This window comes from Mustelus asterias, chromosome 23, assembly GCF_964213995.1.
Source record: "Mustelus asterias chromosome 23, sMusAst1.hap1.1, whole genome shotgun sequence".
Classification (NCBI taxonomy): domain Eukaryota; kingdom Metazoa; phylum Chordata; class Chondrichthyes; order Carcharhiniformes; family Triakidae; genus Mustelus; species Mustelus asterias.
Window position 1 is genome coordinate 27,163,475 of NC_135823.1, and position 23,768 is coordinate 27,187,242.

At 42.1% G+C, this 23,768-nt stretch overlaps 1 protein-coding gene across 3 annotated transcripts in view; it reads left to right on the top strand.

The window, feature by feature from the left end:
• The first annotated feature begins 2,103 nt into the window (after positions 1 to 2,103).
• The window catches only part of card11 (caspase recruitment domain family, member 11), a 242,858-nt gene continuing 221,193 nt past the window's right edge, over positions 2,104 to 23,768 (top strand). Inside the window, exons 1-2 of one of the 3 annotated variants that reach the window (XM_078240160.1) lie at positions 2,104 to 2,623; positions 16,568 to 16,722. Coding sequence is in view for 2 of the 3 variants with exons in the window: in XM_078240159.1 (XP_078096285.1) it covers positions 2,611 to 2,623 (13 nt within the window). In the remaining variant the exon portion in view is untranslated. The remainder of the gene's footprint in view (positions 2,624 to 16,567; positions 16,723 to 23,768) is intronic. The other 2 variants (XM_078240159.1, XM_078240161.1) reach the window with 2 other exon arrangements.

Sequence of the window (23,768 nt, forward strand, 5' to 3'; positions counted from 1 at the left end):
AAACACAAAGAGAAAACAGTCCAGCTGGTATAATCACTGGCATAGAGTGAAAACAGTATCCATGCAAGTACCTGGGCAATACGACACTGTCAGTGGAAGGCATAGTCATAGAGCAAACTCAGCAGCCACGATCATACCTCATACAAACACCACTTGCAGAAAGTCTCTGATACTCTTAGAAACCACAAGGAGACAGCAAATAACTCAAGAAATAACACTCGAGTCCAGGAACGAAATGTGGACCAGCATCCTCAAACAAGAATACTTGAGACACAATCGGGGAGAGTCATTATAGCATCTGTGATGTTACAACTTTGGGGGAAAATGGTGGAAACGTAAATAATTTAACAAAATAATTTTACATTTTTGAGATTATACTTGGGGGAGATTTGGAGTAAAGAGTTAATGGTTATGTTAATTAAACAATTATGTTAATGATGGTATAAGCAAGATATCAGGATCAGATGACCAAGAGAGCAACAAGACACTGAACAGTCTGTGTCCAGAGAACAATATACTTAGTGAGGTCTTGGATGTAAATAGTTCCCCTTAAAACTATTTATTGACACTTAGTACTGACTTTCTCCGAGTTACCGACAGTAAGTGAAACCTCATCAAGCCAAATGGCAACACAAGTAATGAGCAACAAACCAAACCTCACAGCACTTTCCAAACCCACAACCTCTATCATCTAGAAGGACAAAGGCAGCAGATACATGGGGACACCACCACCTGCAAGTTCCCCTTCAATTTACATACCGTCCTGCCTTCGAAATATATCAGCATTCCACCACTGTCTCTGGGCCAAAATCCTAGAACTTCCTCCCGAACAACACTGTGTAGGTATTCCTGGAACACACAGATTGCAATGGTTCAAGAAGGTGGCACACCATCAGCTTCTCACAGGCAATTAGGGATAGGAAATGCTTGTTGAGCCAGTGAAATCCATGTCCCTTGAACAAATACATTAAAAGGAAAAAAGACTCATGTTTGTACCACCCCTTTTCTGATGACTGGATGTCCCAAAGCGCTTTACAGCCTTCAGACCTTTTGAAGAGTAACTACTATTGTAACGTGGGAATTGCAGCAGCTTATTTGCACATAGCAAGCTCCCACATGAAGTGTTATAATAGTCAAATTAATGATGCCATTGGAGAGATAAGTGTTGGCCTTCTCTCCTCTGAAATTCACGGCGGCACGGTAGCACAGTGGTTAGCACTGCTGCTTCACAGCTCCAGGGACCTGGGTTGGATTCTCGGCTTGGGTCACTGTCTGTGTGGAGTTTGCACATTCTCCTCGTGTCTGCATGGGTTTCCTCCGGGTGCTCCGGTTTCCTCCCACAGTCCAAAGATGTGCAGGTTAGGTTGATTGGCTATTCTAAAAAATTGCCCTGGGATGCGTAAATTAGAGGGATTAGCAGGTAAAATATGTAGGATATGGGGATAGGGCCTGGGTGGGATTGTGATCGGTGCAGACTCGATGGGCCGAATGGCCTCTTTCTGTACTGTAGGGTTTCTATGATGAAATTGGACATCCACTTGATGGAGAGGGGCTCAGTTTACGTCACATCTGAAATAGCACATCCAACATTGCAGCATTTCCTCAGTACTGCACTGGGGTGTCAATCGTGATTTTGAATCGTTTCAAAGTCTAATTAGGGCGGCATGTTGGCACAGTGGTTAGCACTGCTGCCTCACAGCACCAGGGTCCCAGGTTCAATTCTGGCCTTGGGTGACTGTGTGTGTGTGGAGTTTGCACGTTCTCCCCGTGTCTGCATGGGTTTCCTCCGGGTGCTCCAGTTTTCTCCCACAGCCCAAAGATGTGCGGATTAGGTTGATTGGCCATTCTAAATTGACCCTTAGTGTCAGGGGGATTAGCAGGGTAAATATGTGGGATTATAGGGATAGAGTCTGGGTGGGATTGTTGTCGGGTGCACTCAATGGGCTGAATGGTCTCTTGCACTGTAGGGATTTTATTCCAATTATCACAATTTTTTTCACCTCATAGACACGTGCAATACTTACAAACAGTGCAAAACATTGCTACATTTAGACGGGCAAAACTGCAGCCTATATATAAATATATACAACTGACAATTCAAATACACACAACATGCTGAGCGCCTAGACCAGTTAGATTTCACTAACCACCCCTCCTTGACCCTAGCATCGTGGTGACCATTCTGTTCCACACGTTTTTCGATCAATTCTCTTCCTAGCCAGGTGTGTGCCTAGCTCCTCTCCACAGGAGCTGGTCACCTTCACTGTCAGTGACGTTTATTTAGTAGGGCAGCAATTGGACTCGGTTAGCTTGTTATCTGCGAGTCTCTGTTGCCGGGGTCGGGGCGGGCTTGCAAGGCAGAAAGTCTCAAGCTTCATCTCAATTACAGTGTGTTGGTGTGGTTTTGACAACTCTCCGCCCACATGCCTGACAGCAACTCTGAAGCAATGTGGGTTTCATTTTGTCAAAAGCCAGCATCTCCAAAACGATCGACCTGAGAGCACTCGACTCGAGCTGAGCTGAGCTCCTCCACTTGGATTGATCGTGGCGAGTATGAATTACACACCCAGGGAGCAGCTGAAAGCCAGGAGCAGCGAGTGACCAGTGAGGATGAACCTGCAAGGTAAGCCCACAGACCGACAAGCTGCTTCTTGGGTGTCAATATTAAACTAATGGGAACCATTACAGACAATGGGAGTTTGCCCGCAGACTTTTTGAGATCGATTGTTTCCACCTGTATTGCCTGAAAAGTAAACTTTGTCGCAGCTCTTATCAGAGTTGCACAAATCTTAGCGACGAGTGCGGAATTAGGCACTCCACCCTAGAGCCAGACGAGAAATGCAGATTACTGATCCATGCATACAGAGCAGAGTTAATAGGGGCAGGCTTGGTACAGTTTCGTCTGCAAGTGAAACCTCTTTTGTGAAGTTAATGGGAGAGTTTCAAGAAATCATGATCTTAAAAGTTTCCGAACAGACAAAAGTTGGCGTGTGTGGGAATGCAGTCTGTGTAAATAACTGCCCCCCCCCCCATATATATTTAAATTAATAGCTGTGGTACAGTTTATTTTAAACCAGAAATAAGTAAAACGGGGCGAGGTTTGGAATACATTAATTTTAGAACCAGAAAATTTCGAGAATCAACCTGATTTCGTGTTGGAGAGCTGTCTTCTCACTTGGGCGCGCTCAGGGCTGGAGTTGTGTGTGGAAAGTTTGCTCTGCTCTGATGAGTTTCCCAGCGGTGTGATTAAAAACTTCCGAGTCCTCTGCTAAAAGGTTGGACATCCAAACTGGATGCTCTTTGTGCAATGTGGAACTGATTTACACTCAATTAATCTATGGTTTTAAAGTTGCTGCATTTCTGGAGACTTGTGTTAATAACAAAATAAATATCAAATGTTAGAATGTATGGATTTAATTTGGATAATAAGAACTTAAAACGGTTTATTTTAATATTTATCAGCCTTTAAAGAGTTCCCTATTAGTGCGCAGGTCAGGTTACTGGGCTACTAATAAAGTTAGTCGTTTTGAATAATTCCGAGCCCTTTCTTGAAATGCTAAATTGGGGAAAGGTTGATTCTTTGGCAATAGGTTTTCCATCACTGGCTCCCCAAGTGACCATTCTTCATGCGAGGGGCCTATAATGTGAGAGTTGGAGGACTATTTTAAATGTTGACAAAAACAGCCAGTTCCCACCGTGTCCTGTCTTCACCCCACATCCACAGGTTTATACTTTCTATTCAGGGTCATTGGCGCAGGAATAGGGTTGATTTCTTCCCCCTCCACAGGCCCAGGATGGTGCCCTTCCAACCGAGATTGGGGAACTCTGCACAATCTGTAACCTTACTGGTCCATGCAGCCACGGTTGGGGGATTTAATTATTGGAAGCAATAATAAAATTGCATCATAGGACTTCACAGATATTTCATTGACTGTAAAGTGAATGCAATGTCCTGAAGCCTTCAAAGGCACAATATGAATGCAAATTCTTTCTTCGTTCCTCCCTTCCTTCCTACTTCCTTCTCTTCATTCCTTCCTTCCTTCCCAAGCAATCTGTTGCTGAGATGGTGCATTTGTGTATGTGTTGAAACATGCTGTGGTAGAGAAAATATATTAGTTCTTTAATACTTAGAAGACAGTTTGGCATAGTTTAGTACGCATCAGATCCATGATCCTTTCATTTTTGCTTGCTCGGTGCACATTTGTGTTCTGTTTTCATTGACAGTCCGACAGCAAATTTGGGCAAAAAGTAACTAGACTCATGACTACTCTGAAGAAGAGTGACCATACTGATACAAATTGTCCTTGAGAAGACATGTTGCAGGGCACCTGATTTAGCTGAAACAGGTGGAGTGCAATTGCTCCACTTTGAGCAAACTAAAAACCACTGGATCTTTGTGGAGAGGCAGTCAAATTCAAATTTTAGAATAAACCTCTCATTTTAAAAATTACTTTGGGAGGAAGGTACTTACCCCAAGAGGTACCCAAAGCAAATAATTTGATTTATTGTGCCAGTGACATTAAATGGTGCGGAAGGCACTGCACTGTGTGATATGAATCATTTTTAAAGTAAATTTTAAAAATAAGCATACTTATAATCTAATTACAGCTGTAAACTCTGAATATTATCAAGGTTAGAGTGCGGGGCTACAAACAAGCCCTTGCCAGATACACGGCACCTCATCGATTGCTGCAAGAATTAGATACTTAGCTGAACAAGTTAGACTGACAACTGAAAACCTCTTGTCACCTTCTTGCAAAATTTCATCAAAAACCTGCTCTGGAACATCTTGGAAGGAGCATGTAACTCCAGCCAATTTCAGTTCAACCACATTGTTCAACTGTCACATTACAAAGCTTTCCACCCATGTTTAAATTCACAGGTTGCAACAAGTTAACTGAGCACAGAATTTCACACTTAGCTGTAAAATGAATTCTGGCATTACCCTGTTTGACTTTTGTCCAGCTAATTGTATATGTCATTCAGAATGTATTATTGTTTTCATAACGTTGTTGTCAGCTTATACCCCAGAGTCCTAATGGTGAAATAGTTCATTTTGCTGGGAACTGGAACAGACCATTCAACGCCTTGAGCTTGTTCTGTCATTCGGCTAGATCATGGCTCAACTGTACCTCTACTCTACTCTAATTAACCACCTTATTCTATATCCCATTACCCAACAAAAATCTAGTGATCTAAGTGTTGACAGGTATTAATGTCCTAGCATCTACTATTTTCTGGGGCAGAGAATTCCAGATTTCTGTCTGCCACACTGGCATTTTATCTTGTCAGGGCCAATCTTGACTCTTGAATGTCAAGCAGTTTTAGTTAGCTGTTTCGTGTGGTCACTCCAGTGATGGGATTAAGTTAAGTATCTATTTTGTCTTCTGACTAATCTAGAAACCGGCATTTGGAGCCAAGTAGGGCCATCAGGAAGATTTCAAATGAAAAAGTCCCCCATATAATCGGGGAGTAAAAGTTGACAGTGACTCAATCTGTGGTTCCATGCACGTCCTGATGGTTGGTTAAAGAGCCACAGTGACAGAAGCTTGGGAACAGGTCACTTGTCCATTGTCTAGTATGTAGAGTGTCCCATGACATAGGTGGGTTTAAACTTTGAAGTATATCTGTTGAGTTATGTCATTGAGGTGCAACTGGACTTCAAGCATTGCCAGCTAGAGAACTTCTTCAGCTTTAGAGAAGATTCTTTGATGTACAACAAAGTTGACCTAATTGTGTCTTTGGCTTGATCATTTCAGTCTCCTGACTCAGGTGGACAATTGGATGGAAAATCTGTAATTGGAGTTACTTTACAACCAATTGGAAGTCAATGTCCATAATGTAAGTCCCATCTCTAAAATGGACTGTGCAGCCTTAGAGACAGAGAACAACCACAAAAGTACTGCATTCACATTTACTTTGGAATGAGATGTTAAATCAAGGCCCTGTCTGCCCCCTCAGGCGGGTGAAAAGATACCACGGCACTATTTCGAAGAAGATCTATACAGTATTGATCCTTCAACCAAAATGACCAAATCAGATTATATGGTCATGATTTCAGTGCAGTTTGTGAGAGCTTGCCGTGCGCAAATTGTCTGCCATATTTCTTTACATTGTAGCAGTGACTATACTTCAAAAGTACTTCATTGGTTGCAAAGCACTTTAGGACACCTTGAGGTCTTAGGGAGACTATACTAACACAATTTAAAACTACTTTTTGCATCATCCATGGTAATTTAAGAATGCTCAACCCAAGGAAACTGGAATTCCACGCAGCTAATCTGGAGTTGAGAGGAGGAGATTGCATATTTTTAACATACAAATAAGTGTGAATTTATAGCATAAATACAAAGTTAAAATACTGTACAGGCTGGAAATTTGGAACATAAACAACAAAAGCTGGAAATACTCAGCAAGTCAGTCAGTATTAGCGTAGTGTAAAAGCCTGACCTGCTTGTTGGTGTTTTCTGTGAACTTGCATTGAAAACAAGGAGAGAGTTTCAGGCTTAAGTGATCAGCTGGACAAAACGTAACTATAAGCATCTAAGCCATATATGAAGTTGCAAATCAACAATTGCGTTTCAAGTGCATGTATTATAAAACTGCATAAAAACAAATATTGTTCTGATTATAATTCAGTTGTCGGAGTTGGTTTCCATAGTTATAAAGGGTAAAAGAATAATTAATCTTTAACCACAAAACATTTTGGCTTATGAAAGTGAAAATGAATATAGAAAAATAGGAGAGCTAAGGAGAAAAGACTGGGCATTCGGACTAATTGGATAGATGGCATTGTCGTGACAGACTGAATGGCTTCCTGTAAGATCCTATAACAGTGGGCAACCTAGGCTGGTAAGTGGGCCGCATGCTTGGCCCTCCTTCATCTCATTGGGCTGCAATTAGCACACATCTGACATCATGTGCCTTTGCTTTCTGTACGTATCACTTTAGTAATACCGGTAGGAATAAACCTATGTGGATGGAAACCAGTGGACTGTAGCAACCCTGCGTGTGGGCAACAGTCAACCAAATGTCTTGTGGACTGCACTCAGAACCCTGGTGGGCCGCATGTTGCCCACCACTGTTCTACAAGTATGAAATGGGTTATAGCTATAATCAACCCATTGGGTGGGATTTTGCGGCCTCGCTCAAGCGAGACCGAAAATTGCTGCCTGAGATGAATGGAGACTTCCGTTGTCGGACCCTTGCCCGCTCCGATTCCATGGTGGGTGAGGTGGTCGGAGTTCCGGCGATTATGTAAAATGGCAATTTGTGGATTTTAAAGTAAAATATACAATGCCAGACGTTTTTAAACTTAACATCTTTCTTAGGCGCTAATTTCAGGTTTCATGCTTAGAGAAATTGGATTTTGGGAGCTCTCTCTGTATATGTTTCAAAGTGGTAATTTGACAGTATTTGGTGAAATTGCCAAGTGACTCAGTGGAGATAATAATTCAGCAGTTTCAATGTTTAGGTGTTCCTTTTACTCATAGTCGTTACTTGGGCCTTGCCATTCCATTTAGCATTTCTCCATCCAATCCTCATTCCTGAGTCTATGTACAGAATGATACCACCTTATTGTAGTAAACATCCCAAGGCATAGGTGGCGTAAAAGACATGCCCAGATTTATCTTTCAGAGCTCCTGGGCATGTGTTGCAAAATTCCATCCATCTTAGTGTGGATTCAGCATTTTTTGGTCACTCCCATAAGTTGATCCCAAACCTCCCTACAGCCTAGAAAGTAATTTACTGCTCGAGTGAAGTGACATCATGACTGAGGGACGTGACAGGGCGAGTGTGGGTGTGTCTCTCTGCAGAGTGTTCACAGTATTAGGATGAGTGTGGGTGTGTCTTTGGGTAAATAATGTACACAGTATCAAAGTATCATAGACACAGGTATGTCTATGGACAGAGACTCTGTACCTGCATTCCAGTGAATGAAGGTGTGCCTTTGGGGAGAGAGTGTGTACTTTGTTGTCACAGTAAATGAGGCTGCCCCTCATTTAATAATAATGGACTCATATCCTTTTTTCCCCCCTTAGTCCCCCCCTTATGCTTTACTCGCTCATTTTTTTCCAGGTGAACTCTATCAAAATATTGTTTTCTCCTTCAGTGTCTCAGCCAGAAGCACTGGAAATGTATTCTGGATATAAAATAAATAGAAATTGATTACCTCTACATCAGGGAGTATCTAGACGGATCTTTCTCTGAGCAGATTTAATAGGTGAGGTAGAGTTTATGACATGGTAAACTAATGGCCTGTGCAGGGAGCAATCCTGAGTGACAAATTTGCTTGACTTTGTTTGAGAGCAACCAATTATCGCTCCCGTTGTGGAAACACCACTTAACAGTTTCCCACAGCAATAAAACCTACCTGGTGCCCAATAGTGTGAGGCAGACACCTTGCATTCCACTGCAGTATTCAGAGAATCAATCTTGCATTACAGAAGAGGCCATTCAGTCCATTGAACCTGTGCCAACACTTTGAAAGAGCCCAAGGAGTCCCACTCTCCTGCTCTTTCCCCATGATGTGGAGATGCCGGTGTTGGACTGGGGTAAGCTCAGTAAGAAGTCTCACAACACCAGGTTAAAATCCAACTGGTCCATTTGGCAGCACAACCTTTCGGAGTCTCGGGCCCCTTCTTCAGGTGAGTCATTTGAAGAAGGAGCCTGAGACTCCGAAACCTTGTGCTGCTAAATAAACCTGTTGGACTTTAACCTGGTGTTGTGAGACTTCTTACTTGCTTTCCCCATCGCCCTGCAAATATTTTCATTCAAGGATTTATTTAATTCCCTTTGAAAATTATTATTGAATCTGCTTCCACCATGCTTTCAGGTAGTGTTTCCCTGATCACAATAATTTGCTGCAGAAAGCAAATTCTCCTCATCTTGCATCTGGCTCTTTTTGTTAATTTATCTTAGTTGTGGTCTTCTAGTACTGACCCTCCTGCCAGAGGAAATAGTTTCTCCTTACTTTGTCAATCCCTGCATGATTTTGATCACCCCCCCCTCCCCCCATAAAATCTCCCCGTAGCTTTTTCTTCTCTCGAAGGAAAACAATTCCAGTTAACTGCTGACAGCAGTTTGACTGGAACAGAAAGGATTGCCCACTCCCATGACCCTGAGAGCTGTGCTGATGTGGGAGTATAAACTCGGGTGGAGCCATGCAGGAGAGCAGTCTAACAGTCCTCCTGGCAATCGGTTGTGAATTATTCTGACGACCTGCCTTTTTTTCATTATAGAAGTAACCCAAAGGTGAGACAAACCTGTCCCAGATTTGCAAATGTAAACATCAACTGTGGAAGACCACAGTCTGCAGGATCTAAGATAAGATGATGCTCTAATCGGAGTCAGATGCTTTGCTCTGGACAGGAAGGAACAGGTTGTCTCTTCTGGTAGTAGGCACAGAAGACATAATCAACTAACACCACCAACTTATACCTTCCACTCAGAGAATATTCCAAAGCATTTGACATTAAGGGGAGGAAAATATTACTCAAATAAGCAAATACTTAGTCATGGTAGAAGAGTTAAGCAAAATGAATTCAAACTTGGTGAAGTAGAAGAGTTTGAGATGGTATTTCAAGATGGAGAGAGAAGTGGAGGATTTAGAGAGAGCGCTCATTGGGGTAGGAATCTCTCCCACCAATAGTAGAATGATGGGATGGAATTATAGTTTAAAGTAACATGTAAAAATTTAACAAAAAATGCAATGTGTATTGGCGTGGGGAATGGATGGCATGGCAGGAAAAGGCTAGAGGGCCTAATGCAATGGGGATGAAGTCCCAAATCATCAAGGCGGGCCTCTTAACGAGCCTATCTCGGCACTCAAGCCACCCACCTGCCAATTTTGGGGCAGTGGGCCACTCCCCACCCGGAATGAAGATAACGTCATTCGGGAGGATTTCTGTTGAGGTGGGTGGAGGGAAACTTAATGACCTAATAATGACCTGTCTTGGTAGTAGCCATGTGCATGGATTGGAGTTTGAGCCCACAGTCTCCTCACCGAGAGGCAAGAATGCTGTCCACTGAGCCACAGATAACAAGGAAAAAGGTTCTACCTTATTGTGAATAGGGTTACAGATATTGACAGACAATTTAAACTCTAAGAAATGAGATTTTCTGCTTCAATTTTTCTGTCCAGAAACATTAAAAAAAACACATGAGGACAACTGATATTGGTGCTTTTCTCTCGCTGGAACCTTTGTTGAAATGCATAGAACACATGAATGTATTTTTAATGCATAGTATTCATAAAAGAATCAAAGTCATGTTATATATTTGCTTTCAGTGCAGAAATGCTAACACTGTCCTCAAAGGTTAATTGGTTTCCTGCACGTCTGTGCATGACGGGTATATCCAATCATGTAATCTCACTATTGGAGTGACGTGTTATAGATGTTGTGATAACAGAATGTGTTCACTTGTGGTGGTGAGGGGAGGTATGATTTAAAGATTTCTTCTTTAAACATCCATTTGTTTGAACCATTGATGATTGATCTCAGGAGACTGCACCCAGGGTGAATGTTCTTCTCTATTGAATGCATGTTGTTGTTGTAGAGGCCGATTTTGTGAGTGTCAGTCCCCTCCACAGCTGGTACAGATCGGTAGCGTTGACCCATGCGTTTTTTTTCCCTTCCAGAGGGCTTCATTTCCTACCCAATGCCATTTACTTCTGTTCTTTGCTTTTTCCACATCCTGCCTGACTGTTTGTGTCTAGGTACCACTGAACCAAAAAATACTGAGGAGCTCAGTAATGTTATGGCACTAAAATTATTGCAAGCAGTGTCACTTATTTTGTTAATCAGATAATTACAGCATATTTCAATTACTACTCAGGTTTTGTTTTTATAACATTCTAAGATGACTGTTTGTTTAATAGGAAGTATGCCATTTACACCTGAGATGAGGAGGGATTTATTCACTCAGAGATGTCAATCTTTTGAATTCTCCCAGATGGCTCCAGAGGCTCAATTACTGAATATATTCAAGACAGAGTTGGATAGATTTCTAGATATTAAAGATTTCAAGGGTTGAGGATAGTGCAGGAAGATGATGTTGAGCTAGAAGATCAGCCATGATTTAGTTGAATGGTGCAGCAGGCTCGAGGGGATGAATGGCTTACTCCTACTCCTATTTCCTATCTTCCTGCAGCATTGCATTGTAGTGTCAGCTTAGATTATATGATAGAAACACTGGAATGAGATTTTGAAGCAAGTCTTTTAACTCTGAGATGAGCATGGTACCCACTCAGCTAACTTGAAATCTCAAGTTCTATACAGCTTGACAGTGGGGAGATAGAATGTGCATTTACCATTTAAAGTGGTGTGATTTTGACTGATGCAGTCTTGTCAGGTCTGATTGCAAGAGGAAGTAAAATATTGTATCTGCTGCTGTATTTAACCAGTTCGCACAGTTGTCTAGATGGCTAACGTGTGGTTCAAAATAATATCAACAGCATAGGTTCAATTCTGGCTAGGTAGACATTGGGTCTGCTTCTTCACCCTGTTCCTGAGAGGAGAAGTTGATGGCAACCCACCACTGATAAAAGCAGCCAAGGTAATGGCTCAGGCTGAAGTATCAGACAGAGAGCCAAGGACCTGCCTTTGGGTGGAGCACACATGAATGAATGAATGAACTGTGTGTAACTTAAATTAAACATATGATTGTCAACACTGTATATGATACCATAAATGTTCTGCCATGTGAGATTCTGAAAATCACTGCCGCTAACAATAGCCATTTTGTTTTTTCTTGCTCTTCCAATTACAAAACTTGAAGAACCTGCATTTATATAAAGCCTTTAGTGTGGTAAAGGCCGAGTATCCTTTATCTGAAAGCCTTGGGGCTGATTACGTTTCGTATTTAGGATAATTTCTGTTTTTGAATACCACAAAGAGGCCTACTTGCATTATAATAGCCTATGCCAAGGCTAGCTATGGTTTAAAGTAAATAAAATAACTAAAAAAGTAAGTTGTATTGCTGAATAATAAAGGTCTGGTGCAGTTGGTGAGGCTCTTGTCAGCTTGGGTTTTGTTGGCTGGGGTTGATGAGATTCAAAGTGCGGTTTTTGGATGTGTTCTGTTTTCAGGTTGACAGAGAAACAGACCCATAAAACATCCAAATGACTTCACAAGAGCCACATTTAATACTTTTCTTGTAGTTTGGGTCCTCCTTTCCAAGCAACACTGAAACACTGTAAGGGGGGTCACATGAAAAGCTAACAGTACGTAGGGCTCCAAAAGGATGGTGAATCTGTGGAATTCATTGCCACAGAAGTCTGTGGAGGCCAGTTCATGGATCATAGAATCCCTACAGTGCTGAAGGAGGCTATTTGGCCCATCGAGCCTGCACAGACAACAATCCCACCCAGGCCCTATCCACGTATTTAACCCGCTAATCCCCTGACACTGAGGGGCAATTTAGCATGGCCAGTTCACCTCGCCTGCACATCTTTGGACTGTGGAGGAAACCGGAGCACCCGGAGGAAACCCACGCAGGCATGGTGAGAATGTACAAACTCCACATAGACAGTCACCTGAGGCCGGAATTGAACCCAGGTCCCTGGCATCATGAAGCAGCAGAAACATACCAGCTATGATTGAATGGCGGAGCAGACTCAATGGGCTGAATGGCCTAATTCTACTCCTACATTTTATGGTCTCATGAAGAGCAAATTACAGAATAAAACATGTTTTTGGAGGAAAGAAGATTCGGGGAGAATTTGATTTAAAATGCTGAACGGTACTGAAATGCCAAGATGTAAGTAGGATATTTAAGTTTGAAAGTACAGATTGACAAAAGGTAAAGATTAGATAATTGATTTGTGAAACTTCTGTCCTCAACAAAGCTATTGAGGTCGAGGCATCAACTGAAAATTTCATAACTGGATTTGAAAGACTTTTTTGTTAGGCCAAGATATTAAAAGTTATGGAACCAAGAGTTAAGATGTATATATCAGGCATGCTGTTTAAATGAATGGTGGAAACACGCTCAAAGGGTTGAGTAGCTTATTCTGTTCCTGTGTTCCAGTGGGAATAAGGTTCCACCAGAAGCAGTTGTTCCAGTGGGAATAAGGTTTCACCAGAAGCAGTTGGTGCTGTGTTGATTAATGTCTTTCATGAAGGAATTAATAACTCCAGCTGAATAACTGGGGGCAAAATCACATTGGTTGGTATATGTAACTACATTGCGACAGCATTTAGAAAGGTCCCTTGAGTTGGTAGTGAAATTGTAAATCCCATGTTCGTAAACTATCGCATGATAGTTTAAGAGATGGTTTACTGATTGAAACTGCCTTGTTGCTACCAACACACATGTTCAGAGAAATCCTTGACCACTTTAGTAGATTCAGTTAATCTTAGTAATATGATACAATCAGGCAGATTGAGAGACTGGCTGGTATGCGTTTGACAGCGGGTATGGCTGGGAAACAGATGGAAGCGGGATACGAGTGGGCCATTGATGAGGTGTTGGGAGACATTTGGAAGACAATTGGATTTCCTGGGAATGGAGGACCATTGCTGGGTAGGTTAACAGATTACTTGGGGATTTGGGGGGGATAAGCAATGTGTAAAAAGCACTTGGCTGTTTCATGCAGCAGTCACTACTTCCCTTTAGTTGCTAAATTAAAACTACAAGAGAGAAAAAAAGCTGAAGAACTCTGCCTCATCAAGATATTTCAATGAGGGAACTTGCCTCCTGGGAGTGAGTTTGTTTGCCTCCATGTTCTCCTCCTCCCAGCTCACTTAAAACTAAAAGTGGATGGATTTGAGGTGGGTTGGGTTTGGATTTAAGATTTTTTACATTCTTACTCAAAGCTTTGACAAACGGCCATTTAGACTCAAAACATCAGCTCTTTTCTCTCCTTACAGATGCTGCCAGACCTGCTGAGATTTTCCAACATTTTCTCTTTTGGTATAACAAACTTAAATTCTGCCCCTAAGTAAGCATCATTATGAAGTGCTTCAAAAAGTTAGTCATGACATAAAATCAATTCCGTTCTCCCAGACACCATTATTCCTATGAAACTCATCTCCAAACTCTGTGGTCTTGCCTCGGCTCTTCCCTCTGCGACTGGATCCTGAGCTTCCTAACCTACAGACTGCAATCAGTATGGATAGGCAACAATACCTCCTCCACGATCATCCTCAACACCAGTGCCCCACAAGGCTGTGTCCTCGGCCCCTTACTATACTCCTTATACACCTATGGCTGTGTGGCCAAATTCCCCTCCAACTCAATTTTCATGTTTGCTGATGACACCACCGTAGTGGGTCAGATCTCAAACAATGACGAGACAGAGTACAGGAAAGAAGTAGAGAATCTGGTGAACTGGTTCAATGACAAGCTCTCCCTCAACGTCAACAAAACAGAAGAGATAGTCATTGACTTCAGGAAGCATCATGGAGGACATGCCCTAATTTATATTAATGGGGATGAAGTGGAAAGGGTCAAGAGCTTCAAGTTTTTAGGTGTCCAGATCCCCAACAACCTGCCCTGGTCCCCCCATGCCGACACTATAGTTAAGAAAGCCCACCAACTCCTCCACTTTCTCAGAGGACTAAGGAAATTTAGCGTGTCTGCTATGTCCAACTTTTACAGATGCACCAGTATCACAGCTTGGTATGGCTCCTGCTCTGTCCAAGACCGCAAGAAACTACAAAGGGTTGTGAACAAAGCCCAACTCATCACTCAAACTAGCCTCCCACCCATTGACACTGTCTACATTTCCTGCAGCCTCAGAAAAGCAGCCAGCATAATCAAGGACCCCATGAATCCCAGACATACTCTCTACCACCTTCTTCCATCGGGAAAACGATACAAAAGTCTGAGGGCACGTACCAACTGACTTGAATAGCTTCTTTCCTGCTGCTATCAGACTTTTGAATGGACCTACCATACACTGGACACTAATGTAGGCTTGTGTCCATTAGTCTACATAGCTAATGGACACTAGCTATGACTGTAACACTACATTCTGCACCCTCTCCTTTTCTTCTCTATGAACGGTAATGCTTTGTCTGTTTCGCGCACAAGAAACAATACTTTTCACTGTGAAACAATACTTTTCACTGTATAACAATACATGTGACAATAATAAATCAAATCAAAATCAAGCTTGCAGCTTTTGGATCATTTCCCAAAGTGCTTTATGCCTAAGTAAGTATTTTTGAAGTGAAATCATTGTTGTAGAAAACTTAGCAACTGATTTGCAGGTAGCAAGGTCCCACATACAGCAGTAATAGGATAATAACCAAATAATCAGTTTTAGTGATATATAGTGGCCATTACACCAGGGAGAATTTACCTGCTCTTAAGTAGTATCATGCGATCTTTCATATCCACCTGAGTAGGTAGATTGGGACCTTGGTTTAACTTCTCTCCTGAAATACTGTGGCTGGGATTTTCTGCATGTTTTGCAGTGGCGAAAGTAGCTTACCATTGGTCACTGTCAATGGGGTTCCCCATTTTATGCAGCCCCTGCTGGGAAACCAACGGTGGGGATTCACCATTGGTGGGACCGCAAGTTCCCGCCGATGAGGACAGCCAGAAAATTCTGGCCTGTATATCTGACAGGAGTACCAACCTAGATTCTCTGGGGTGTGGGACCTGAACCCACAACCTTCTGATGTGGAAATAGGAATGCTACATATATGAGCCAGAGCTGACCATGAACAAAAGCTGTGGCGAGCAGACCTAGTCTTAAGAGGTGGACCTGATGAGGCCCAGGCAACATGTGAGTATCACTGAGTCTAGCACTGACGTTATAAGCACGATTGGTTTGACTTTGCAGCATCTGCTCTGTGTTGCAATAGCAGATGAGGCAGGAAAAATGGAAAAATTTAATAAGCCAGAAACTGTAGTTTAGGAGATTCAAGGATCATGCATCACTGTCATTGAATCCTTTGAAAAGAAGGTTTCTGCACCTTTCTGAGAAACTGTCATAAACATAGAAAATACAGTTATGTATTTTTCTATCACTTAAAGGGATGTTGTTGTTTCAAATGGTACGTTGGCATTTTGCTTCATAAATACATCAATTTTTATCTCACAAGCAAATGTTACTTGTTTATTTTTTGCTGATTTTTGTGCTCATTACAGTGAAGAATGTCAGTGCTGGAGTATGAAACGCTATTCCACTTTTGGCATTCAATGTCAGCATTTAGCACATTGTAGCATGGCTGAACATTTCTGAAGCTCATTTTAATTAGCTCTAATAGTGTGAAGTAAGTACGTAATAAAAACTGCAAATGCTCAGCACGTCTGGCAGCATTTGTGGAGAGGATATAAGGGTTAACATTTCAGGGCTGATGAAAGGTCATAGATCTGAAATGTGAACTCTGTTTCTCTCTCCATAGATGCTGCCAGACCTGCTGAGCATCTTCTAGTCCTGCTGAAGTAAACCCCCCCCCTCCGCCCCCCCCCACCCCCGGCCTGGGCCATTCGTGCCCTTCAGTTTTGACCATAGAATTTAGGTTGGGACATCAGTTGAGTCCTGTATTGAGTTTGTACTCCAAAGGAACATGGGTGAAATGCTAAGCTGTGACCGTATTTATTCCTGCAGGTGGGAAATAACATCTCATTGTTGAACAGGAGCTGGACATTTTCTTGGTGATTTGGATCATTTTTCCCCTGCAATCAACATCACCCACCAAAAAGACACTTTTGCTCATTCAATGCATTGATGCGTGTGGAATATTGCTATATTTGCCTTCAAAGGTAATGTGAAGCAGTTTGAAGCATTCTAGATGTGATATGTATGATAAGTTCTTTTGTACTACCTACATGGATGGTTTTTCTTGCTGCTTTATTTTAGAAACCTATTACACTTCTGGTAGCAATATTCTGCCCAGCTTCCCCTTTCACCCCCTAACAATTTTCGTCTAAGGTGGTTGTCCTTTGAATCTTTTGCAATAATGAATAATTTGTCTGGAACTTACAATAGTGTTGAATTCACTTTACAGAACATTGAAGACCCAGTTCTTTTGTGCTGAGACATGTCCAAATGTTTTGATAGAACATGAGTGTGTATTAGCTGTAAAAAAAAATCTGATTGCACAAAGTAAGTTGGCAATCAAAGGCTTGAGCATGGTAATGATTTGGGCAAACCACGTGATCCCTGCAAAATCTTTATGGTGCGCAATTTAGTTGTAGTTTTGTTGTTGTACTGTTGCCCAAGGAGGAAATGGTATCACGAGACAATTTCCTCCCACAGCGCTCTGCAATTCTAGCTCATCGCAAAATAAGAATGTGAAAACTGCACCTTACCATTGTCAAGCAATGTTTGTTTTGGTATTGCAACACTTGGTACTGCATTCCTGATGGATTGGTATGGAGGCATCACATCCAATGGAGACCTTAACTAACCAGGGTGGTTCTGGATAAAATATCCATTCTCTGCTGAGATATACCAAGGATTTAAAAAGTAGTAGCTTTAACATGGTGAAGCTGTTTGACAATAGACACCAAGTGGGAATTGAAAGAAAAATGGAGGAGGTGACTGAAGGCATTGAGTTAGATCTTGAGGTGGCTTTTGAAGAAGGAATGCAACAAAGAAAGAACCTGCTATTGTATAGAACCTTTCACAAACTCAGGACATCCCAAAGAGCTTTACAACCAATGAAGTACTTTTGAAACATAGTCACTGTTTCTAATACAGGATGTGGAGATGTCAGCGTTGGACTGGGGTAAACACAGTAAGAAGTCTCACAACACCAGGTTAAAGTCCAACAGGTTTATTTGGAAGCAAAAGCCACTAGCTTTCAGAGCGCTGCTCCTTCGTCAGGTAAGTGGGAGTTCTGTTCACAAACAGGGCATATAGAGACACAAACTCAATTTACAAAATAATGGTTGGAATGCGAGTCTTTACAGGTAATCAAGTCTTAAAGGTACAGTCAATGTGAGTGGAGAGAGCGTTAAGCACAGGTTAAAGAGATGTGTATTGTCTCCAGACAGGACAGTTTGTGAGATTTTGCAAGCCCAGGCAAGTTGTGGGGGTTACAGATAGTGTGACATGAACTCAAGATCCCGGTTGAGGCCGTCCTCATGTGTGCAGAACTTGGCTATCAGTTTCTGCTCAGCGACTCTGCGCTGTCGTGTGTCGTGAAGGCCGCCTTGGAGAATGCTTACCCGAAGATCGGAGGCCGAATGCCTGTGACCGCTGAAGTGTTCCCCAACTGGAAGAGAACACTCTTGCCTGGTGATTGTTGAGCAGTGTTCATTCATCCGTTGTCGTAGCGTCTGCATGGTTTCCCCAATGTACCATGCCTCGGGACATCCTTTCCTGCAGCCTATCAGATAGACAATGTTGGCCGAGTTGCAAGAGTATGTACCGTGTACCTGGTGGATGGTGTTCTCGCGTGAGATGATGGCATCCGTGTCGATGATCCGGCACGTCTTGCAGAGGTTGCTGTGGCAGGGTTGTGTGGTGTCACGGTCATTGTTCTCCTGAAGGCTGAGTAGTTTGCTGCAGACAATGGTCTGTTTGAGGTTGTGCGGTTGTTTGAAGGCAAGAAGTGGGGGTGTAGGGATGGCCTTGGCGAGATGTTCGTCTTCATCAATGACGTGTTGAAGGCTCCGGAGAAGATGTCGTAGCTTCTCCGCTCTGGGGAAGTACTGGATGACGAAGGGTGCTCTGTCCACCGTGTCCCGTGTTTGTCTTCTGAGGAGGTTGGTGCGGTTTTTCGTTGTGGCGCGTTGGAACTGTCGATCGATGAGTCGAGCGCCATATCCTATTCTTATGAGGGCATCTTTCAGCATCTGTAGGTGTCTGTTGCGATGATCCTCATCTGAGCAGATCCTGTGTATACGGAGGGCTTGTCCGTAGGGGATGGCTTCTTTAACATGTTTAGGGTGGAAGCTGGAGAAGTGGAGCATCGTGAGGTTATCCGTGGGCTTGCGGTACAGTGAAGTGCTGAGGTGACCGTCCTTAATGGAGATGCGTGTGCCCAAGAATGCAACCGATTCCGGAGAGTAGTCCATGGTGAGTCTGATGGTGGGATGGAACTTGTTGATGTCGTCATATAGTTGTTTCAGTGATGTTCACCATGAGTCCAAAGGAAGAAAATTTAATCCATGTATCCAGTGTATAGCATCAGTTGAAGATCCTGTGCGGTGAAGAGGCCTTGTTCGAACCTGTGCGTGAAGATAAAGACTCGCATTCCAACCATTCTTTTGTAAATTGAGTTTGTGTCTTTATATGCCCCGTTTGTGAACAGAACTCCCACTCACCTGATGAAGGAACAGCGCTTCAAAAGCTAGTGGCTTTTGCTACCAAATAAACCTGTTGGACTTTAACCTGGTGTTGTGAGACTTCTTACTCTAATACAGGAAACATGGCAGCCAATTCGCACAAGACAAGATTCCATAACCAGTAATGAGAGAATGACCGGATAATCAATTTTAGTGATACTGGTTGAAGGATAAATATTGGCTAAGACTCTGGAGAGAAGTTTCTCTCTCTCTCTCTCTCTCTCTTTCTTATTCAAAATAAGATCTGAAACGTGTTCTTTTATGGCCATGAGAGATGTCAGGTGGACCTCAGCTTAATGTCTCAAAGGAAGGATGACACCTCTGATAATGCAACTCACTCCCTTTGGAGTGTCAGTCAGGATTATGTAGTCAAATCTCTGGAGTGTTGCACACTGGAACACACCAGAAGCACTGACTTGGAATCAAATAACACTCAGTGAAAGTAGAAAGTGTCTGCAGAGCAGGTTGATCAAGAGGAAGTTGTATTTTTCTTTTATACTGTTGGAAAATCTGACCTAATACCATCTGCAAAACATTTGATTCTGAGAGTATCATGTGATGCTGTTTTTATGAGCTTCCCAGAAATAAGGCAGTCTTTTTGGTATTTTTTTCCATGTTGTCATAGATTACTTCCCTTTACAACTCATTGTACTGAACTTCCTATATACTGAGTAAGAGTTTTTATAAGCATATCAGAAGATTGCATTTATTGTGGAAATAAAGCAATAAAGAAAGTGTGTTATTAATAACATGCTCTCTAAAATCTGTGAATAATTTATATTCATTAAAGCTGCCATCAGTCTTTAAGCTCCACAGACCACTTTGTAAAGCTGTGGAAAAATACTACAGACTGCTTCTCCTTGTAACTGTTTTAAACTTAATCACTGAGACTCTAAGTTGAATAATTTAACACTGAATTAACATTCTCTTTATTGCATTTTTAAAGATATATAACTTTTTTTCCCCGCAAATTAAAAAAAACACAAGGAATGCTGGAAACACTCAGCAGGTAAGGCTACATCTGTAAAGAGAGAAACATATGAGCTTTCATCGTAACTGCAAGATGTTAGAAATGAAGAGCTTTAAGCAAATGTAAAGGAGGGGGAAGGGTGGGGATTAGGGCATAAATAAAAGGAAGGGTTTGTGATGGAATGGAGGAGAGGAGTAACTAATGATAGTCAAGGCATCTATCTAGGTTCTTATACTCTTCATCCCACCTCAGCTAGTCTTGCACAGCCACTCGAGCTTTTATTGGTGCCTTTGCTTCACCCATAATATGACCTCCTTCGTAATGAGTGCATGCTTCATCCCAAACCTGAGCAAATCAGTAGCTCAACACATGGGGAATTGCGGATCAAAACACATGATCTACATATGCACTGTGGTTCTGGATAGTAATCATTGTAACCGATTTGACAGCTGTGATGTGACAGAAAATGTGCATGCTCTGAAACTTGTTCATGACTTTCAGCTTTTCGGGGGTTAACACATAGTTATAAAAGCTCACTGACTGGTCTACTCTGGTAGCAAGCCAGTCAGAACAGAACCATTCTGTCTCGCTCACAGTTCATGCTATGTTAACTGGCCTCAGGCAGTTGTTGTCCTGTAACTGAGCTCAGCACCCCTGGGCTGCAAAGATGGAAAACAAAACACAACCATGAATTTCATGCTCAAGTGAGACTTGAACATAGAACCTCTAACCTCAAAGGCATTAGTGCTTCCACTGAGACACAGTTAGTCAAGGGTGAGAAAAAGAGGAACTTGATCCAGACTGAAACGAGACTGGGAACTGAATATACCAGGTTATAAGATTTACAGAAGAGGCAGGGAAAATGGTTGAGGGGGAGGAGTCGCTTTCAGTGATTAAGGATGAAACCACTTCGATGATGAGAATGGATGTAATGAGAAACAAGATGGTAGTGGTAATTTGTACAGACCACCTGTTAGTAGTTAAGTGGTCTATTGTATAAATGGAGCAATTATACAAATGTGTAGCAAAGGCAGAGTAGCTTTAATGGAAGATTTTAACATCCATATAGTTTGGGATAAACAGACTATCACACATCAGAAAAGCACTGAATTTCTGAGTGTGCCTGGGAATGTCCTTTGTAACAACATGTCCAAGAGACGACAAGGAGGAGCCATATCAGATTTAGTAATGAACAATGAGCCACATTTATTTAACAACCTAACAATGTGTGAACATTTATCTCTTCGCAATCAGAATATGACTGAATTCAACCTAGCGTTTGAAAGGGAGAAATACAAAATAGTTTCTAAGATTCTAGATTTAGGTACGGTTGGCTCCAGTGCAATGAGACAGAGACTGTCCACGGTAAACTGAGCAAATTTGTCAATGGGTAATAGGACAGAAGATCAGTGGTAGGAATTTATTATATGAGACCAGTTTACACCCGTAAGGACCAAGAACTCTAGTTGTGACACAAAAAAACAGCCATGCGGAATTGCAGACCAACATAAAACTAAAAAGAAAAGAATACAAAACTCGGGCATCAGATCCAGACAAATCAGAAAGAAATTAATAGAAAAAGGTGAAAGCTACAAAAAGGAGGATGAAAAGAAAGACGAAAGGGTCACAAAAATCAACACACAAACTTCTTACAATTAGGAAAATGGTTGGTTAGGAGCAATATGACTCTGACACGAGTGATAATGGTGATACTGTCAATGAAAATAAGGAAGTGATAGGCATGTTGAATAATTACTTTTCATTAATATTTACAGGAGAGGAAGATATCAGCTTCCCAGAAATCCCAAGGAAACTGATATTGAATTAGGGATAGGGTCTGAGCAAAATTAATTTGAACAAAATGACGGTAATGAAGAAAATTATGTCACAGGAGTGACAAGTCCCCAGGACTAGATTGCTTTCATCGCAGGGTTTTAAAAGAAGTAGGTGAGAATATTGCAGCTGTCCTGACTACAATCTTCCAAAATTCACTTAATTTGAAAACCATTCCTTTAGATTAGAAAATTACTCCAATCTATTTTGCTATTTAAGAAAGGCAAGAGAGGAAAACTAGGGAATTCTGGACGAGTCAGCCTAACATCTGTGTTGACAACTTCGTAGTGTCTGTTATTTAAGGATAATGTTATTGAAGACCTTGAAACCTTTCAACTGATCTTGAGAGCCCGCATGGATTTACAAGAGTTAATCATGTCTTGAGGAGCCTGAAGAACTGACAAAAAATGGACAGGGGAACGGACTGTGAACGTTATTTATGGAGGTTCTCAGAAAGCATTTGATAAAATGTCTCATAATTGTGTTAAAATTGAAGCCCATGGAATTTTGGTACTTTCCTGGATTTTGGTTCGAATCAAACAAAAATTCAAATTAAGCCCAATCATGGTCCCCACATGAGAACCCAAGCTGACAAGACAAGACATTGCATCCCATCTTGGGCTTGATCAAACAAGATCCAAGCTGACTGGATGAGGCATTGCATCCCCTCCCGGGCTTGATCTGAGCTTCATCTTAGCCAAAAGGCCGAGGTGACTTTGAAAAATTGCATCAGGTGAAGCCTCGGTGTAACCTCATTGGCTTTCCCGATCCTTCACTCTGCCCTAGCCTGGGCAAACCATGATCGCAGGTGTCAGCATACCCCCAACGCAATGGGCTAGCCTTGCCCCCTGCCTGATCATGGTTTCATCCCGCCCATGGAATTGAAGGCAAATCATTGACGGTTAAGAAATTGGCTGAACAGCTAGAGGCTGGAAGTAACTATAATGGTCAGGAACGCTAATTGGCAGTCGAAAAAAACAAAATACTGTGGATGCTGGAAATCTGAAATAAAAACAGAAATTGCTGGATAAACTCAGCAGGTCTGGCAGCATCTGGGGAGAAAGAAACAGAGTTAACATTTCAAGTCCGTATGACTCTGCTACAGAACTGAAGAGAGGTAGAAATGTAATGTATTATGTAGTTTGGCGGGGGAGGATGATTGGAAGAGGTGGGGCAGATTAGAAGGTCAGGACAGGTCGGAGCTAAGGGGAGATTGGCAAAGATGTCGTGGACACAAGACAAAGAGGGTGTTAATAGTGGGATTAAAGACTGAATAAGTGTTAATAGTGGCACAAAGGTAAGAAAGCAGAATGTGTTAGTAAGAGAACAAAGGTCAGTTCTCGTAGAAACATAGAAGCTAGGAGCAGGAGGAAGCCATTTGGCCCTTCAAGCCTGCTCTGCCATTCATTACGATCATGGCTGATCGTCCAACTCAACAGCCTAATCCTGCTATTTCCCCATAACCTTTGATCCCATTTGCCCCAAGTGCTATATCTAGCCGCCTGTTGAATAAATTCAATGTTTTGGCATCAACTACTTCCTGTGGTAATGAATTTCACAGGTTCATCATTCTTTGGGTGAAGAAATGTCTTCTCACCTCCGTCCTAAATGGTCTGCTCTGAATCCTCAGACTGTGACCCCTGGTTCTGGACTCCCCCAACATTGGGAATATCCTCCCTGCATCTACCTCTGTCTAGTCCTGTTAGAATTT